Genomic DNA, 17958 nt, shown 5'->3' with positions numbered 1-17958 from the left:
TGTGTCCCAGCTTTTTGCAGTATGTACACACGGGCTTCTTGCGACCTCTATTACGCCTCCCAGGATCCCTGGGGTGAGTCTCTTGGTAAGGAGGTGGGAACGGCCTAGGAGGTGACAGGAATTCTTCTTCTAGCATTATGGGTTTTTCCCATTCCTCTATTTTTCTGCACACTTTCTCTAGACTTTTAGTGAGGTGATTTACTTGCTCTGTCAGCATGGCAATAGTATCAGTAGCTGACACTTGAACAGCTTGGCCGGCCTCAGCTCGGTTAGTGACAAGCGGTTTTGGCTTGCAGGCTGATGACTCAGATAGGGCGCTCAACTCAGGAGATACTGTGGACCCCAGAATTTTTATAGCCAGTTCTTTAAAGTCCAGAAAGGCACTGTTAGGGTGCTGGGCGGACAGCATCTTTAACTGGGTCCTTATTTGTTCACTAGACACCCCGTTGATAAATTGTTCCCTCAGGGTCTGGTCCCGGTTATCAGCCTCTTTGGGATCTATCTGGATTACAGCCCCTAAAGCCTCCTGAAGTGATAGGGCAAAGTCACGGAGGGACTCACTGGACTTCTGTTTCTTGCCAAAGAAGTGCATTTTTATCTCTGAGGCAGTCCTAGTTTCAAAAGTGGCTCTGAGGCGGGTAAAGATCTGTTCTAGAGTACTCCGCTCAGTAGCAGGCCATGATAACACTTCCCTGCGGGCAGCTCCCTCCAGTTGCGCCAGCATGATTTCCATTTGCTGGTCGGCATTTATAGGGTACAATCGGAATAGTGCCAGCAACTTTTCTTTAAAGTCCCTTAGGGTATGGGTCTCTCCCCTGTAGCGGGGGAACCATGGGGCCCCGAAATAGTAGGGCATGGTAAAGGGCATCATGCTAGGGGCTGTAGGGTGATCAGGAGCCGCACGCTCTCCCGGGGCCGGCTGCTCAGGCACTCCTGGCTCTGACATGGTAGTCTATTGAGAGGTGGCCGCTGGCGACTAAAGGGGCCGGAACAATCCCCTTCCCTCCGGTTACAAGTGCTTACCGGTATCGCCGGGCTTGCGCAGGTCAAGTCTCGCGAGGTTCCGGACGTCCTGAGACCGCGGTGACGCAGGAGAAGCAGGGCCGCGGCGGTGCGATGATGAAGAGGGGCGGGACTCTCTGTGTCTTTGCAGGGATCCGCCCACGAATGTCCTCAGCGGCGCGGGAAACTTTACTCCAGGCAGCCGGTGGCCATCTTTAGCAAAACGCTGTCCATTCACTGACAGCAAGCAGGATTGTAAAAAGTCCACAAAACCACACTCCAATGCGGCGATTTTCTTCCTCTGGGTAGCGCAACACTGCACAGCGCTTTTTAGAGGTTTTTGGTACACTTTGGGTACGATTTTCAGTCCACAAAGTCCACTTGAATAAAACAGGAAAATTGTCACTTTGGTCACAGGGCAACTGTATAAGGCACAAAGTTCACGCTTCTTGCACTAGAAAGCGTGCGTATCCTGTTCGTGACGCCAAAAGAGATGTGCAGCGTACTCAAGTTGTGTGCAATAGGTGTTTCTGGGTGATGTAGTGCAATATACACTAACCTGGTACAGCTGACTCTCTGCAAGGGCAGGTATAGGTAGAAATAGTTCGTGACGCCAGTGCCAAGTAAACGGTGGCACGCCGTTTGCGGATGCAGGAATAAATTGAGGAAACGTAGTCTTAAAACAGAACTCCAACTTTAGTAGTTTTGCAAGCAGAGACAATATAGGAAATGCAGTTCCTTGGCATACAGTCGATTTTGCAATTCGGTCAATGCAGGCAATTCAGTACAGCAGGGTAATTACAGAGTGTTGAACACAGGACTTGCAGCACAGGAGCTTGCACTCTAATTCTGTCTGATCCTGGAATACAGCAATTCTTCACCAAGGCCCATTAACCTAGTTCTGGCTTTATATCCTTGGCTATAGCTTTATAAGTACCTCCTCTGTCTTTCTGAGTACCTCTGGCTTTCCTGATCTTTGCCTCTGTCTCTCTCAGCTTCTGGAAACTTCCTCAGGCTCTAGAAACTTCTGAGCTGTGGTCTAGACTGACCTCTGCACTCCACACTAGATCAGGTTACACTGACTTTCCCTTCCTTGTCTGGCCCTTATATAAACTAGGGCTCCCTAGCTCCCTCTAATGCCTAAGAGCTGGAATGACACCCCTAGCCGGCCTGTACTTGCAAGTTTCATAGCAACAGGGAAATACATGCATTACATTACATGACATTTTATAAAACTGACATATACCAACTTCCCCATAATTAAGGAGGGACGACAGCACACCAAGTGACCTTTGGTAGTGACGGGTATTACAGTTCCCGTACACTACACTACAGCCACTGCCTCCATGAAACCTTGCACCACTTCTTTCCGGGCAGGCAGGCTCCTGCGAAGAGGGTGGTATTCCACCGGCACGTTTGGCGCCCAACCTCCCACTGCTGCCACCCTGCTGACTCCCTGCCACTCTACCGACTTGTTGGCTTCATTGCTGCCTCACGCGCAAGCTGCCACCCTCTTCTCCCGATGCTTATGAAGCCGCTTTGTCACCCGACTCCCAATTGCGATCGGCTACATAATCATTGAGTACTTTCTGCACATCACTGATGTCCGCCTCAACAGTCTCTCAGCCAGGAACCTGACTGCTTGAAACACCAGTTCCCACGCCACTCTACTCATGACTACTTGCCCACCTACCAGAGGAAGCGGCGGATGTCTCTTCCAGATCTTGGCTGGGCAGTAGCTGCTGACTGTCCTCTGGTAGCTCGTCTTCGCTGTATAGTGGAGCTGAGCCCACCGCAATTAATACTTGTCTGGCTGAGGGAACAGAAAAGGACAGAGGACAGGTGAGGGCACAGGGCCTGCTCTGTGGCTGGGGGGTGTCTGGCTGGGGGTGTCTGATGTCACTTGGAACGAAGAGGATGACCTATTCAACCATTCAAGGGTTGCTGGTCAAGACACGACCGCTAGATGACACCAGGAGCTCAGGCCTCTCAAAGTGATCCCTGCTGCCACGTTCCCTTACTCTGCTGCAACCTGTCCATGCGCCAGAAACATTTAGATCTCTGCCCCTCCCCTGTGCAGGGCCTGTCACTTCTCTGTCTGACATACTGTTAGATCAAAAAATAATAAATAAAAAGGAAATAATACACCCCAAACAAGGGTGTAATTTTCTCACTTCACCACACAGCAGCTAATAAGCCTCTTTTTTTCCACTAATACACCCCAGAAAATGCTTTAGAGCATATAACTACACAACTGAATGCCAACTAAGCCCTTATTTCTTTCCACTAATACACCCCAAAAAGGCTGTAATTTTCTCACTTCACCACACAACGGGTAATAAGACTCTTTTTTCCACTAAAAATACACCCCAAAAAAGGCTTTAGAACATATAACTGCACCGCTGAACGGCAAATAAGCCCTAATTTTTTTCCACTTATACATGCCAAAAAAGGCTTTTCCACTTATGCACACCAAAAAAGGCTTTAGAACATATACCTGCACTGCTGAACGGCAAATAAGCCCTTATTTTTTTTCCACTAATGCACCCCAAAAAAGGCTTTAGAACGTATAACTGCACCGCTGAACGGCAAATAATACTATTTTTTTCCCCACTACTACACCACAAAAAAAGGCTGTAATTTTCTCACTTCACCACACAACGGCTAATAAGCCCTTTTTTTTCCAGTAATACCTGCCAAAAAAGACTTTAGAACACATAACTGTACCACTGAACGGCTAATAAGCCCTTTTTTTTCTACTAATACACCCCAAAAAGGCTTTAGAACATAGTTGAATGGCAAATAAGCCCTTATTTTTTTCCACTTATACATGCCAAAAAAGGCTTTAGAACATATAACTGCACCGCTGAACGGCAAATAAGCCCTTATTTTTTTCCACTTATGCACACCAAAAAAGGCTTTAGAACATATACCTGCACCACTCAACGGCAAATAAGCCCTTATTTTTTTCCACTAATACACCCCAAAAAATGCTGTAATTTTCTCACTTCCCCACACAACGGCTAATAAACCCCTTTTTTCCCACTAATACACGCCAAAATAGGCTTTAGAACATATAACTGCACTGCTGAACAGCAAATAAGCACTTATTTTTTTCCACTAATACACCCCAAAAAAGGCTGTAATTTTCTCACTTCCCCACACAAAAAGGCTTTAGAACATATAACTGCACCGCTGAATGGCAAATAAGCCCTTTTTTCCTACTTATACACGCCAAAAAAGGCTTTAGAACATATAACTGTACTGCAGAAGGGCTAATAAGACTTAAATTTGAAATGAAATATTTGCTAATGGCTGTATCACACAGCACTTTGACCCCAATAACAAAAAAAGGTTTGCTGGAATTACAGAGGCAGGGGCGTAGCTATAGGGGAAGCAGGGGAAGCGGCTGCTTTGGGGCCCTGACCCAGAAGGGGCCTATCCAGGAGGAGTAGAACTAAAAGATTTTGTCAGGGCTCCCTCAATAGTATTACACAATAAAATTATATACAGTGGCAGTATAGATGAATGGAACAGCTGTCGGGCCTGGTCTGAGAGAGTGATCTTTACTAGCCACAGGAATGGGGGCGGCATGAAAGGAAGGGGTTGCGAAAAAATTACTGGGGGAGGGGGGCCCATTCAAAAATTTGCTGTGGGGCTCAGTCATTTCTAGCTACGCCACTGTACAGAGGTATCATCTATTGCAAACCTAAAAGCAGCAGTATAATGGCAATTTGGATCCCCAGTCAGTGCAGCAAGGTGTAATTGAATTGCTCCTATTACCCAGGCTATACACTCCCCTATTGGACCCTGTTCTGCTTCAGTACTGTGGAATAATTCCTCCCTATCCTTTCCCTACACTTCAAATGCTCTTTCCCTGAACTTCTAATCAGCAAAATAAAAGTTTTCAAGTCTTTCCTAGCACTGTCCCTAGTGCCTGCTGACATCTCTCCCTGCACTAAGTACACTGGAAACCGGCTGAATCCAGGATGGCTGAGGCTACAGTATTTATAGGGCTGTGACATCACAGTGCTGGCTGGCTGCTGACTGGCTGCATGCATGGCATTGTGGGTGATCCCTCGTTCCCAGAGTTCTTTGCTCCATATCCTAGCAGCAGATATTTTAGGAAAAAATGTGATTCGTTACCATGAAGCGCGAGGAAATTCAGATTTGGTGCGAATTGAATTTTTCCTGAAATTCGGTTCGAATTCCAATTCGTCAACTTCGATTCGCTTATCTCTAATTGCAAACGCATTCCAAACATACCTGTGTGCACTTTGTGTCTTTATTCCATGTCCAGGAAAAGCACATTTAGGGTGGGTGAACACTAGCGTTAGGGATTCCGTTATGGCTTTCCGTTATAACATGGTTATAACGGAAAATAACGGAATCCATAAGACGGAAGGATGTATCCGTTCTTCTGCCCATAGACTTGTATACAAGGCTATGGGAAAGCATAACTGATCCGTTATGCTTTCCCATAGACTTCTATTAGGACGGAAAGCAAACGGAATGTCTTTTAATGGCTTCCGTTTTGCTTGCATTCTGTCTGGGCATTCCGTTATAACCATGTTATAACAGAAAGCATAACAGAATCCCTAATGCTAGTGTGAACCCACCCTTATTCTGCTAAATACGGCTCCCAGGTGCCCAGCTGGGTGGGCTTTGCTTTGGGCACTTGGAACAGCACCTTTGCTGGCGTAGATCTCAGTCATCATTTACACCAGTTTCTGGAGTAAATAATGATAAATGTGTCGGGGCCGCTGTGGCCCAGTCCTCGCCATGCCCCCCTTTTGGAAACTAGTTATGGTGGTGTAAAAACACCAGTTGAGACTAGATTTTGTTTAAAAATTTGCAAAACAGGGTTTCACCCCATTGTCTTTTTGTGGCTATTTGGCTTGTAAAAATGCTTGACTTTTGGCATGTAAAAAAAATAACATGAAATTCAAGCACATTGTACAAGAGTCACACATTTCTGATGTGTTTAGAGAAGTATATGTGAAAATGCCAGAGCAAATGCCACACCAGTACCATGCTGCACTCTAAAAAAAAAAAAAAAGAATCTGTGTGGACCCCCAAAAAATCAGCACAAATGAGGAACAAAGCCACAAAAAATCTGCACTGCTCGTAGTGCGATTATAATTTTACTATTGACTTATAGCTAAGACGATGTGTGAAACCAGTGTGACGGTGCCCATAGATGGTGGTGTGGCCAGGCCACGGAATCTGGCTGCACCTTTACTTTCCATTGTTGCAAATGATAACTAGAGGTGCAGCCTGGCAATTATCGGTAATTGGCATTCGGATCCCACAGCAGGATCATAATGTGTACTGGCACCCTAACTGGAGGTTGTTGCTTATGAGATATTGTTGGATAGCACATCACAAGACGATTATTCTTGTGGCCTGCATTCAATTGGGAATTCATATTTTAACTGAATAATAGAAAAATCAGCAGCACAAGAGAAAGACTAACATATGGTACAAGCATTGCTAAGACCCATGCCTTTCGAAAGGCTCATTTGAGTTGAAATGCTAGGTCAATATAGGAAGGATCATAGCTGGAATGCTGCCTTTATTTTTATTATTGCATGTTACATCGGAGGCCCGTGTCCATTACTGTTCTGCTACGTCTGTTAGAAACATTATTTATTGAACTACTACTACTCCCATTTTTGCCATCACTACCACTTCCCTCTTCTCCTTGCTCTGTGTGCTGCTGCATGGCTGCTTCTAATTGTTAATCAGCTTCTGCTATAATTGCTGGCCTGCTCTCTGTCTTTACTGAGCAATTAGGTTCCTAGCTTGCCAACTTCCTGCTAAGATGTTTGTTCCTGTAGTCTGCCCGTGTACTAACCTGTGCCTCTTTTACTGTTGTGACCCTATTCTGCAATAGAGATGTCCCGAACTATTCGTCGGCGAACAGTTCCCGGCGAACATAGCTTGTTCGCATTCGCCGCGGCGGGCGAACATATGCGATGTTCGGTCTGCCCCCTATTGGTCATCATTGTGTAAACTTTGACCCTGTACCTCACAGTCAGCAGACACATTCCAGCCAATCAGCATCATACCCTCCCTCCCAGACCCTCCCACCTCCTGGACAGCATCCATTTTAGATTCATTCGGAAGCTGCATTCTTAGTGAGAGGAGGGACAGTGTAGCTGCTGCTGATTTAATAGGGAAATCGATAGCTAGGCCAGTGTATTCAGTGTCCACTACAGTCCTGAAAGACTCATCTAATCTCTGCTGTAAGGACAGCACCCCAAAAAGCCCTTTTTAGGGCTAGAACATCAGTCTGCTTTTTTTTTTTTTTCCTGTGTAATCTAATTGCAGTTTCCTGCCAGCGTGTGTGTGTCAGGCTCACAGCGTAGCTCACAGCGTATACTGTGCCCACTTGCCCAGTGCCACCAATCATATCTGTGGGTGGCCTGTATAGTGTGGGGGCCAGTATACAGCCCCCCACAGTATACAGGCCCCCACACTATACAGCCCCCCACAGTATACAGGCCCCCACACTATACAGCCCCCCACAGTATACAGGCCCCCACACTATACAGCCCCCCACAGTATACAGGCCCCCACAGTATACAGGCCCCCACAGTATACAGGCCCCCACAGTATACAGGCCCCCACAGTATACAGGCCCCCGCAGTATACAGTACAGCAGTATAGCATTCCACAATAGACAGTATACAGCCCCCCACACTATACAGCCCCCCACAGTAGACAGGCCCCCACAGTATACAGCCCCCCACATTATACAGGCCCCTACAGTATACAGCCCCCCACACTATACAGCCCCCCACACTATACAGGCCCCCACACTATACAGGCCCCCACACTATACAGCCCCCCACACTATATAGCCCCCCACACTATACAGCCCCCCACACTATATAGCCCCCCACACTATACAGGCCCCCACACTATACAGGCCCCCACAGTATACAGCCCCCTACAGTATACAGCCCCCCACAGTATACAGGCCCCCACACTATACAGCCCCCCACAGTATACAGCCCCCCACAGTATACAGGCCCCCACACTATACAGCCCCCACAGTATACAGCCCCCACACTATACAGCCCCCCACACTATACAGCCCCCCACAGTATACAGGCCCCCACACTATATAGCACCCCACTATACAGTAGTTTACAGTATATTAGCATAACAGCCCCTGTCACCTTTTTCTGATGTAATCTTCTAAAAAAAAAGCTCCACAGTTAAGGCAAACTTCTGTCACAACACTCCTGGTAGGACCTTGATGACCTCATAGCCATGTGACCAGTAATATTGCTAGGTTACTGGTCACATGGTGATGTCATCTAAGGTCCTAGAGAATCACAGCTCACAGTACGCTGCCTGGAGTGCCGGCAGGCATGGCATGGCATGGCAGCACCCCCTGTGTAGCTGACAGCCTGACACCCGGGGCAGTGGCTAGCAGGGCTCATGAGGCAGCTGCCTTGGGCCCCCCAAGAGCAACTGGGCCCGGGGAAGCTGCCCCTTTTGCCCCTTGGTAAAGACGGCCCTGAGTGTCACCAGCGCAACTCATATCTGGTGTAACAGTAGATTACATATAAAGAAAAACAACAATTTTGACTGTGAATAAATAGCAGTCAGTTGCCTGCACGTGTTTGTGTGTTAAAGGCCCTGCTGCAAGTGCATAGTGTCACCAGCGCAACTCATATCTGGTGTCACAGTAGATTATATAAAAAAATATATACATTTTTGACTGTGAATAAATAGCAGTCAGTTGCCTGCACGTGTTTGTGTGTTTAAGGCCCTGCTGCAAGTTCATAGTGTCACCAGTGCAACGCATATCTGGTGTCACAGTAGATTATATAAAAAAATAATAATAATTTTTGACTGTGAATAAATAGCAGTCAGTTGCCTGCACATGTTTGTGTGTTTAAGGCCCTGCTGCAAGTGCATAGTGTCACCAGCGCAACTCATATCTAGTGTCACAGTAGATTATATAAAAAAATATATATATATTTTGACTGTGAATAAATAGCAGTCAGTTGCCTGCACGTGTTTGTGTGTTTAAGGCCCTGCTGCAAGTGCTTAGTGTCACCAGCGCAACTCATATCTGGTGTAACAGTAGATTACATATAAAGAAAAACAACTATTTTGACTGTGAATAAATAGCAGTCAGTTGCCTGCACGTGTTTGTGTGTTTAAGGTCCTGCTGCAAGTGCATAGTGTCACCAGCCCAACTCATATCTGGTGTCACAGTAGATTATATTTAAAAAAACAAAACAATTTTGACTGTGAATAAATAGCAGTCAGTTGCCTGCACGTGTTTGTGTGTTTAAGGCCCTGCTGCAAGTGCATAGTGTCACCAACGCAACTCATATCTGGTGTCACAGTAGCTTGCACGCATAGTACAACTAAACTAATCTAAAAAAAATGACAGGCAGAGGCAGGCCACCCCGCAACTATTGACAACTCTTTGCTGTTGTCTAAAATCTATTCCATACACGTCCCCTGATGGGGGACGTAACAGGGATTAAACTGATAGGAATAGTACTACTTAACACACTACTCCTATCTGGTGGCACAGTACATTGCACACGCAGTGCCCCAAATTGAAAGTAGGAGGACCGACCAAGCATCTTTTTCCAACTCCCGGTTCCTAAAATCTATTCTATACAAGTCCCCTGATAGGGGACGTAACAGGGATTAAACTGATAGGAATAGTACTACTTAACACACCTTATAATAATAATAATAATACTAGTGGACGTAACAGGGATTAAACTGATAGGAATAGTACTACTTAACACACCACTCCTATCTGGTGGCGTCCCCTGATAGGGGACGTAACAGGGATTAAACTGATAGGAATAGTACTACTTATAATAATAATAATAATAATAATAATACTAGTGGACGTAACAGGGATTAAACTGATAGGAATAGTACTACTTAACACACCACTCCTATCTGGTGGCACAGTACATTGCACGCGCAGTGCCCCAAATTGGAAGTAGGAGGACCGACCAAGCATCTTTTCCCATCTCCCGGTTCCTAAAATCTATTACATACACGTCCCCTGATAGGGGACGTAACAGGGATTAAACTGATAGGAATAGTACTACTTATACACACCACTCATATCTGGTGGCACAGTAGGTTGCAAGCTGTACACGCAGTGCCCCAAATTGGAAGTGAGAGGACTGACCAAGCATCTTTTCCCATCTCCCGGTTTCTAGAATCTATTACATACACGTCCCCTGATAGGGGACGTAACAGGGGTTAAACTGATAGGAATAGTACTACTTAAACACACCACTCATATCTGGTGGCACAGTAGATTGCAAGCCGTACGCGCAGTGCCCCAAATTGGAAGTGAGAGGACCGACCAAGCATCTTTTCTCATCTACTGGTTCCTAAAATCTATTACATACACGTCCCCTGATAGGGGACGTGACATGGATTAAACTGATAGGAATAGTACTACTTAAACACACCACTCATATTGGGATTGCACAGTACATTACACGGCGCACGCGCAGTGCCCCAAATTGGAAGTAAGAGGACCGACCAAGCATCTTTTTCCATCTACTGGTTCCTAAAATCTATTCCATACACCGGCCCCTGATAGGGGACAAAACAGAGATTAAACTGTTAAGAACAGTTTAAAAAAAAAAAAAAAAAGAGGACAGCCTCTGCGGAGCTGGGTATTTTTTGGCCGCGTTACTGAATGCTCATGCACAATGGCTGTAGGCTCATGCGTCCTTTTGCGGAGGTGACAAACCTGGTCAGTCAAACCCAAGGCAACATCATCGACCTCATCCCATATGCGTTTTTTCTGGAGCGTGCCCTCGAAGAGTGCTGGATCAGGCCGTAGAGGAGCATGAAGAGGAAGAGTTGTGGTCACTATCACCACCAGAAGCAGCCTTGTCGTCGTCGATTGCTGGACCTGCGGCAACGCAGAGAGAGGAGTCTGAAGAAGAGGAGTCAGAGGAGGAAGGTGGCTTTGAGGAGGTGGAAGACCAACCACAGCAGGCGTCCCAGGGGGCTTGTTGTCACCTTTCAGGGACCCTTGGTGTTGTACGTGGCTGGGTGGAGGAAGAGACCTTCAATGACGTCAGTGAGGACAAGGAACGGGACATGGCTAGCTTGGTATCCAACCTTGTGCAAATGGGGAGTTTGCGGTTGTGCAAATGGACTGTTTGCGGTTGTTTGCGGTGCGCTAAACAGGGAGTTTGGTCTGTCACTGTGAAGCGGGCGTAACCCTTACACCTGATCGATACAACATCATACCTGATGTTTTAAAGCACGTTATTCCAAACAATTTAGGAATGTTAGGTGATTTATGCCCTTTATGGATTAAAACCAGACTCTGCGTCAACTACGTAATGTTCCATGGGAGTTTTGCCATGGATCCCCCTCCGGCATGCCACAGTCCAGGTGTTAGTCCCCTTGAAACAACTTTTCCATCACTATTGTGGCCAGAAAGAGTCCCTGTGGGTTTTAAAATTCGCCTGCCTATTGAAGTCTATAGCGGTTCGCCCAGTTCGCACGTTCGCGAACATTTGAGTAAATTCGCGTTCGCCGGAAAATTTTATGTTCGCGACATCTCTATTCTGCAAGCCCTAACCTCAGACCTGTATCATGGTTTTGGATGAACTTCGCCTTCCCTCTCTTCTGCCTGTTTCTGACTACGAGTATTTCCTGATCCCTTGGTACCTTGCACTGCTGTCTCTGGCCCCTGTTGAGTCAACAGCCAATTACACAGGGACTATTCCGTAGAGGCCTGGTGGCTGCAGCGAATACCAAATCTCTGTATAAGGGTTACCAGGGGACAACCAGGGAAACGCCCTCAGGAATAGCCCAAAGTCAAACTGGTTATTTGGCACAGTGTTTCCACAACCATTGTCCGTAACATTGCATATTGTATTTGAATACACTTCAATTAGGATATTTCATTCAGTGATTCATAATTATTAATATGGCAGTGCAGCACAGTGGCTGAGTGGTTTGTCTTAAAGGGCTGTGGTCCTTGGCTTTAATCTGACCAAAATCAACATCTGAACCTTCATTATAGGTTCTTGTGGGTTTCCTCTGGGTTCTCCAGTTTCCTCTCACTCTAAAAATATACCGATACGTTAATTAGCTGCCTTTGAGTGTCTGTGTGTCTTAGATAGGGAGTTTAGATTATGAGCCCCCACAGGGGACTGCGATGGGTTGTCCTCATACACATTTGTCGGTAGCCCATCCCTCATTACACAGCATGATGTGCAGTCAGCAAACAATGATTTTATCTGTAAAAGCTAGGGTGTATACTTTAAATGTTGTAAGAAACATTTAAAGGTTCTGCAACGGAGAAAAATTACATTATTCTTATCCTTTATTCACACTGGCCAATTATCATTATGACCGCTCACAAAGAAGACTCCAACCTTGCCTCATTCATTATCTTGTTAATCTACTTTCTGGCCACAGAGCTTCAAGCCATCTCTTGGCCAGCACATTTTCTCTGTGGTTTTGTGATAATGGCTGCTGATTATTGATCCTTGTTTTCAGTTATAGCTATATCCTGACCCCTCAGTCCTGGCCACTGGCTATGTCTGACCTCGTCGATTGTGTCAGTACATCTAACACCTGTTGGAAGCTACCATATATACCAACCATAAAATAAGTCAAGCTTACCTTAACTGCATGATGTTAGTATGCCAAGGCAAAACTTGTTCTTAGTAACATTCAGCAGGCTAAAAATAAAAGTGTATGTCTATAGATCTTGTACAAAGCAATCTTCAATCAAAAAAATTAACCAAACTACACATGCTGAGTAACTATCCGGTGACTTACTGGAGCAAGGTATCCATGTCTCTGACTTCTTCCTTGCTGCTCTTGGTGATATCGTAATAATTAAGTAAACATACTGTCAAACATTTACTAAGCCCTATCAGTAGAGTTTCTTCCCCATTCTTTGTGTGTGTAATCCTTTTAGTCATTACAAAACTTAAAAGAACACATCCATTTACTATTATTAGCTTCTAGGGACGAGTGAACCCAGACTGTACTGTTCGGGTTCGTACCGAACATTACGGTGTCCGAGCACCCGAACCTGAACACGGACATTGGCGCCAATGTCCGTGTTCGTTGTTCGGATCTTAAATAAAGCTTGTTGAAAGGCTGCAGCACAGCCAATCAACAAGCTTTTTAGCTATGGGCACTTGGAAGCCATCGCATTCATGCTTAGTATTGGCATGGCTGTGATTGCCTGGTGCACCATGTGACCCTGCATGCATAAATGCCGGATAACGTGTTGCGCTGTCATTCTACTCTGGCTAGTGTAGGCACAGGACGCTGCTGCACTACGGACAGTGTTAGGATTTTATTATTTTTAATTACTCTGAGGGTGACCTATAGGCAGTTATGTGGGTGCAATAATACACCTTTGCACCAGTGACACAGAAATACAATACTTAACCACCTCCGGACCGCCTAACGCAGGATCGCGTTCCGGAGGTGGCAGCCCTGTGCACAGTCACGCATATACGCGTCATCTCGCGAGACGCGAGACTTCCTGTGAACGCGCGCACACAGGCGCGCGTGCTCACAGGAACGGAAGGTAAGAGAGTTGATCTCCAGCCTGCCAGCGGCGATCGTTCGCTGGCAGGCTGGAGATGTGTTTTTTTTAACCCCTAACAGGTATATTAGACGCTGTTTTGATAACAGCGTCTAATATACCTGCTACCTGGTCCTCTGGTGGTCCCCTTTGTTTGGATCGACCACCAGAGGACACAGGTAGCTCAGTAAAGTAGCACCAAGCACCACTACACTACACTACACCCCCCCCCCCCGTCACTTATTAACCCCTTATTAGCCCCTGATCACCCCTGATCACCCCATATAGACTCCCTGATCACCCCCCTGTCATTGATTACCCCCCTGTCATTGATCAACCCCCTGTAAAGCTCCATTCAGACGTCCGCATGATTTTTACGGATCCACTGATAGATGGATCGGATCCGCAAAACGCATCCGGACGTCTGAATGAAGCCTTACAGGGGCGTGATCAATGACTGTGGTGATCACCCCATATAGACTCCCTGATCACCCCCCTGCCATTGATTACCCCCCTGTCATTGATTACCCCCCTGTAAAGCTCCATTCAGACGTCCGCATGATTTTTACGGATCCACTGATAGATGGATCGGATCCGCAAAACGCATCCGGACGTCTGAATGAAGCCTTACAGGGGCATGATCAATGACTGTGGTGATCACCCCATATAGACTCCCTGATCACCCCCCTGTAAAGCTCCATTCAGATGTCCGCATGATTTTTACGGATGCACTGATACATGGATCGGATCCGCAAAACGCATCCGGTCGTCTGAATGAAGCCTTACAGGGGCATGATCAATGACTGTGGTGATCACCCCCCTGTCATTGATTACCCCCCTGTAAAGCTCCATTCAGATGTCCGCATGATTTTTACGGATGCACAGTTGCACTGATAGATGGATCGGATCCGCAAAACGCATCCGGACGTCTGAATGAAGCCTTACAGGGGCATGATCAATGACTGTGGTGATCACCCCATATAGACTCCCTGATCACCCCCCTGTCATTGATTACCCCCCTGTCATTGATTACCCCCCTGTAAAGCTCCATTCAGACGTCCGCATGATTTTTACGGATGCACTGATAGATGGATCGGATCCGCAAAACGCATCCGGACGTCTGAATGAAGCCTTACAGGGGCGTGATCAATGACTGTGGTGATCACCCCATATAGACTCCCTGATCACCCCCCTGTCATTGATTACCCCCCTGTAAAGCTCCATTCAGACGTCCGCATGATTTTTACGGATGCACTGATAGATGGATCGGATCCGCAAAACGCATCCGGACGTCTGAATGAAGCCTTACAGGGGCATGATCAATGACTGTGGTGATCACCCCATATAGACTCCCTGATCACCCCCCTGTCATTGATTACCCCCCTGTCATTGATTACCCCCCTGTAAAGCTCCATTCAGATGTCCGCATGATTTTTACGGATGCACTGATAGATGGATCGGATCCGCAAAACGCATCCGGACGTCTGAATGAAGCCTTACACGGGCGTGATCAATGACTGTGGTTATCACCCCATATAGACTCCCTGATCACCCCCCTGTCATTGATCACCCCCCTGTCATTGATCAACCCCCCTGTCATTGATCAACCCCCCTGTCATTGATCAACCCCCCTGTCATTGATCAACCCCCCTGTCATTGATCAACCCCCCTGTCATTGATCAACCCCCCTGTCATTGATCACCCCCCTGTCATTGATCACCCCTCTGTAAGGCTCCATTCAGATATTTTTTTGGCCCAAGTTAGCGGAATTTTTTTTTTTTTTTTCTTACAAAGTCTCATATTCCACTAACTTGTGTCAAAAAATAAAATCTCACATGAACTCACCATACCCCTCACGGAATCCAAATGCGTAAAATTTTTTAGACATTTATATTCCAGACTTCTTCTCACGCTTTAGGGCCCCTAGAATGCCAGGGCAGTATAAATACCCCACATGTGACCCCATTTCGGAAAGAAGACACCCCCAGGTATTCCATGAGGGGCATATTGAGTCCATGAAAGATTGAAATTTTTGTCCCAAGTTAGCGGAACGGGAGACTTTGTGAGAAAAAAATTAAAAATATCAATTTCCGCTAACTTGTGCCAAAAAAAAAAAATTTCTATGAACTCGCCATGCCCCTCATTGAATACCTTGGGGTGTCTTCTTTCCAAAATGGGGTCACATGTGGGGTATTTATACTGCCCTGGCATTCTAGGGGCCCCAAAGCGTGAGAAGAAGTCTGGTATCCAAATGTCTAAAAATGCCCTCCTAAAAGGAATTTGGGCACCTTTGCGCATCTAGGCTGCAAAAAAGTGTCACACATCTGGTATCGCCGTACTCAGGAGAAGTTGGGGAATGTGTTTTGGGGTGTCATTTTACATATACCCATGCTGGGTGAGAGAAATATCTTGGTCAAATGCCAACTTTGTATAAAAAAAATGGGAAAAGTTGTCTTTTGCCAAGATATTTCTCTCACCCAGCATGGGTATATGTAAAATGACACCCCAAAACACATTCCCCAACTTCTCCTGAATACGGCGATACCACATGTGTGACACTTTTTTGCAGCCTAGGTGGGCAAAGGGGCCCATATTCCAAAGAGCACCTTTAGGATTTCACAGGTCATTTACCTACTTACCACACATTAGGGCCCCTGGAAAATGCCAGGGCAGTATAACTACCCCACAAGTGACCCCATTTTGGAAAGAAGACACCCCAAGGTATTCCGTGAGGGGCATGGCGAGTTCCTAGAATTTTTTATTTTTTGTCACAAGTTAGTGGAAAATGCTTATTTTTTTTTTTTTTCATACAAAGTCTCATATTCCACTAACTTGTGACAAAAAATAAAAAGTTCCATGAACTCACTATGCCCATCAGCGAATACCTTGGGGTCTCTTCTTTCCAAAATGGGGTCACTTGTGGGGTAGTTATACTGCCCTGGCATTCTAGGGGCCCAAATGTGTGGTAAGGAGTTTGAAATCAAATTCTGTAAAAAATGACCTGTGAAATCCGAAAGGTGCTCTTTTGAATATGGGCCCCTTTGCCCACCTAGGCTGCAAAAAAGTGTCACACATCTGGTATCTCCGTAATCGGGAGAAGTTGGGGAATGTGTTTTGGGGTGTCATTTTACATATACCCATGCTGGGTGAGAGAAATATCTTGGCAAAAGACAACTTTTCCCATTTTTTTATACAAAGTTGGCATTTGACCAAGATATTTATCTCACCCAGCATGGGTATATGTAAAAAGACACCCCAAAACACATTCCTCAACTTCTCCTGAATACAGAGATACCAGATGTGTGACACTTTTTTGCAGCCTAGGTGGGCAAAGGGGCCCACATTCCAAAGAGCACCTTTCGGATTTCACAGGTCATTTACCTACTTACCACACATTTGGGCCCCTAGAATGCCAGGGCAGTATAACTACCCCACAAGTGACCCCATTTTGGAAAGAAGAGACCCCAAGGTATTCGCTGATGGGCATAGTGAGTTCATGGAAGTTTTTATTTTTTGTCACAAGTTTGTGGAATATAAGACTTTGTATGAAAAAAAAAAAAAAAAATCATCATTTTCCACTAACTTGTGACAAAAAATAAAAAATTCTAGGAACTCGCCATGCCCCTCACGGAATACCTTGGGGTGTCTTCTTTCCAAAATGGGGTCACTTGTGGGGTAGTTATACTGCCCTGGTATTCTAGGGGCCCAAATGTGTGGTAAGGAGTTTGAAATCAAATTCAGGAAAAAATGAGGAGTGAAATCCGAAAGGTGCTCTTTGGAATATGGGCCCCTTTGCCCACCTAGGCTGCAAAAAAGTGTCACACATCTGGTATCCCCGTACTCAGGAGAAGTTGAGGAATGTGTTTTGGGGTGTCTTTTTACATATACCCATGCTGGGTGAGATAAATATCTTGGTCAAATGACAACTTTGTATAAAAAAATGGAAAAAGTTGTCTTTTGCCAAGATATTTCTCTCACCCAGCATGGGTATATATAAAATGACACCCCAAAACACATTCCCCACCTTCTCCTGAGTACGGAGATACCAGATGTGTGACACTTTTTTGCAGCCTAGGTGGGCAAAGGGGCCCATATTCCAAAGAGCACCTTTCGGATTTCACAGGTCATTTTTTACAGAATTTGATTTCAAACTCCTTACCACACATTTGGGCCCCTAGAATGCCAGGGCAGTATAACTACCCCACAAGTGACCCCATTTTGGAAAGAAGAGACCCCAAGGTATTCGCTGATGGGCATAGTGAGTTCATAGAACTTTTTATTTTTTGTCACAAGTTAGTGGAATATGAGACTTTGTAAGAAAAAAAAATAAAAAAAAAAATCATCATTTTCCGCTAACTTGTGACAAAAAATAA

General features: G+C 45.8%; 1 protein-coding gene across 3 annotated transcripts in view; it reads right to left on the bottom strand.

The window, feature by feature from the left end:
• The window catches only part of LOC120989283 (stimulated by retinoic acid gene 6 protein-like), a 173371-nt gene extending 160455 nt beyond the window's left edge, over positions 1–12916 (bottom strand). The window contains exon 1 of one of the 3 annotated variants that reach the window (XM_040417282.1): positions 12664–12916. In XM_040417282.1, the coding sequence (XP_040273216.1) occupies positions 12664–12674 (11 nt within the window). In that variant the 5' untranslated portion in view covers positions 12675–12916. The remainder of the gene's footprint in view (positions 1–12663) is intronic. The other 2 variants (XM_040417279.1, XM_040417280.1) reach the window with 2 other exon arrangements.
• Positions 12917–17958: the final 5042 nt, after the last annotated feature.

The sequence above is a fragment of the Bufo bufo genome, chromosome 2 (assembly GCF_905171765.1).
Source record: "Bufo bufo chromosome 2, aBufBuf1.1, whole genome shotgun sequence".
NCBI classification, from domain to species: domain Eukaryota; kingdom Metazoa; phylum Chordata; class Amphibia; order Anura; family Bufonidae; genus Bufo; species Bufo bufo.
This window is presented reverse-complemented; position numbering and strand designations above follow the sequence as displayed.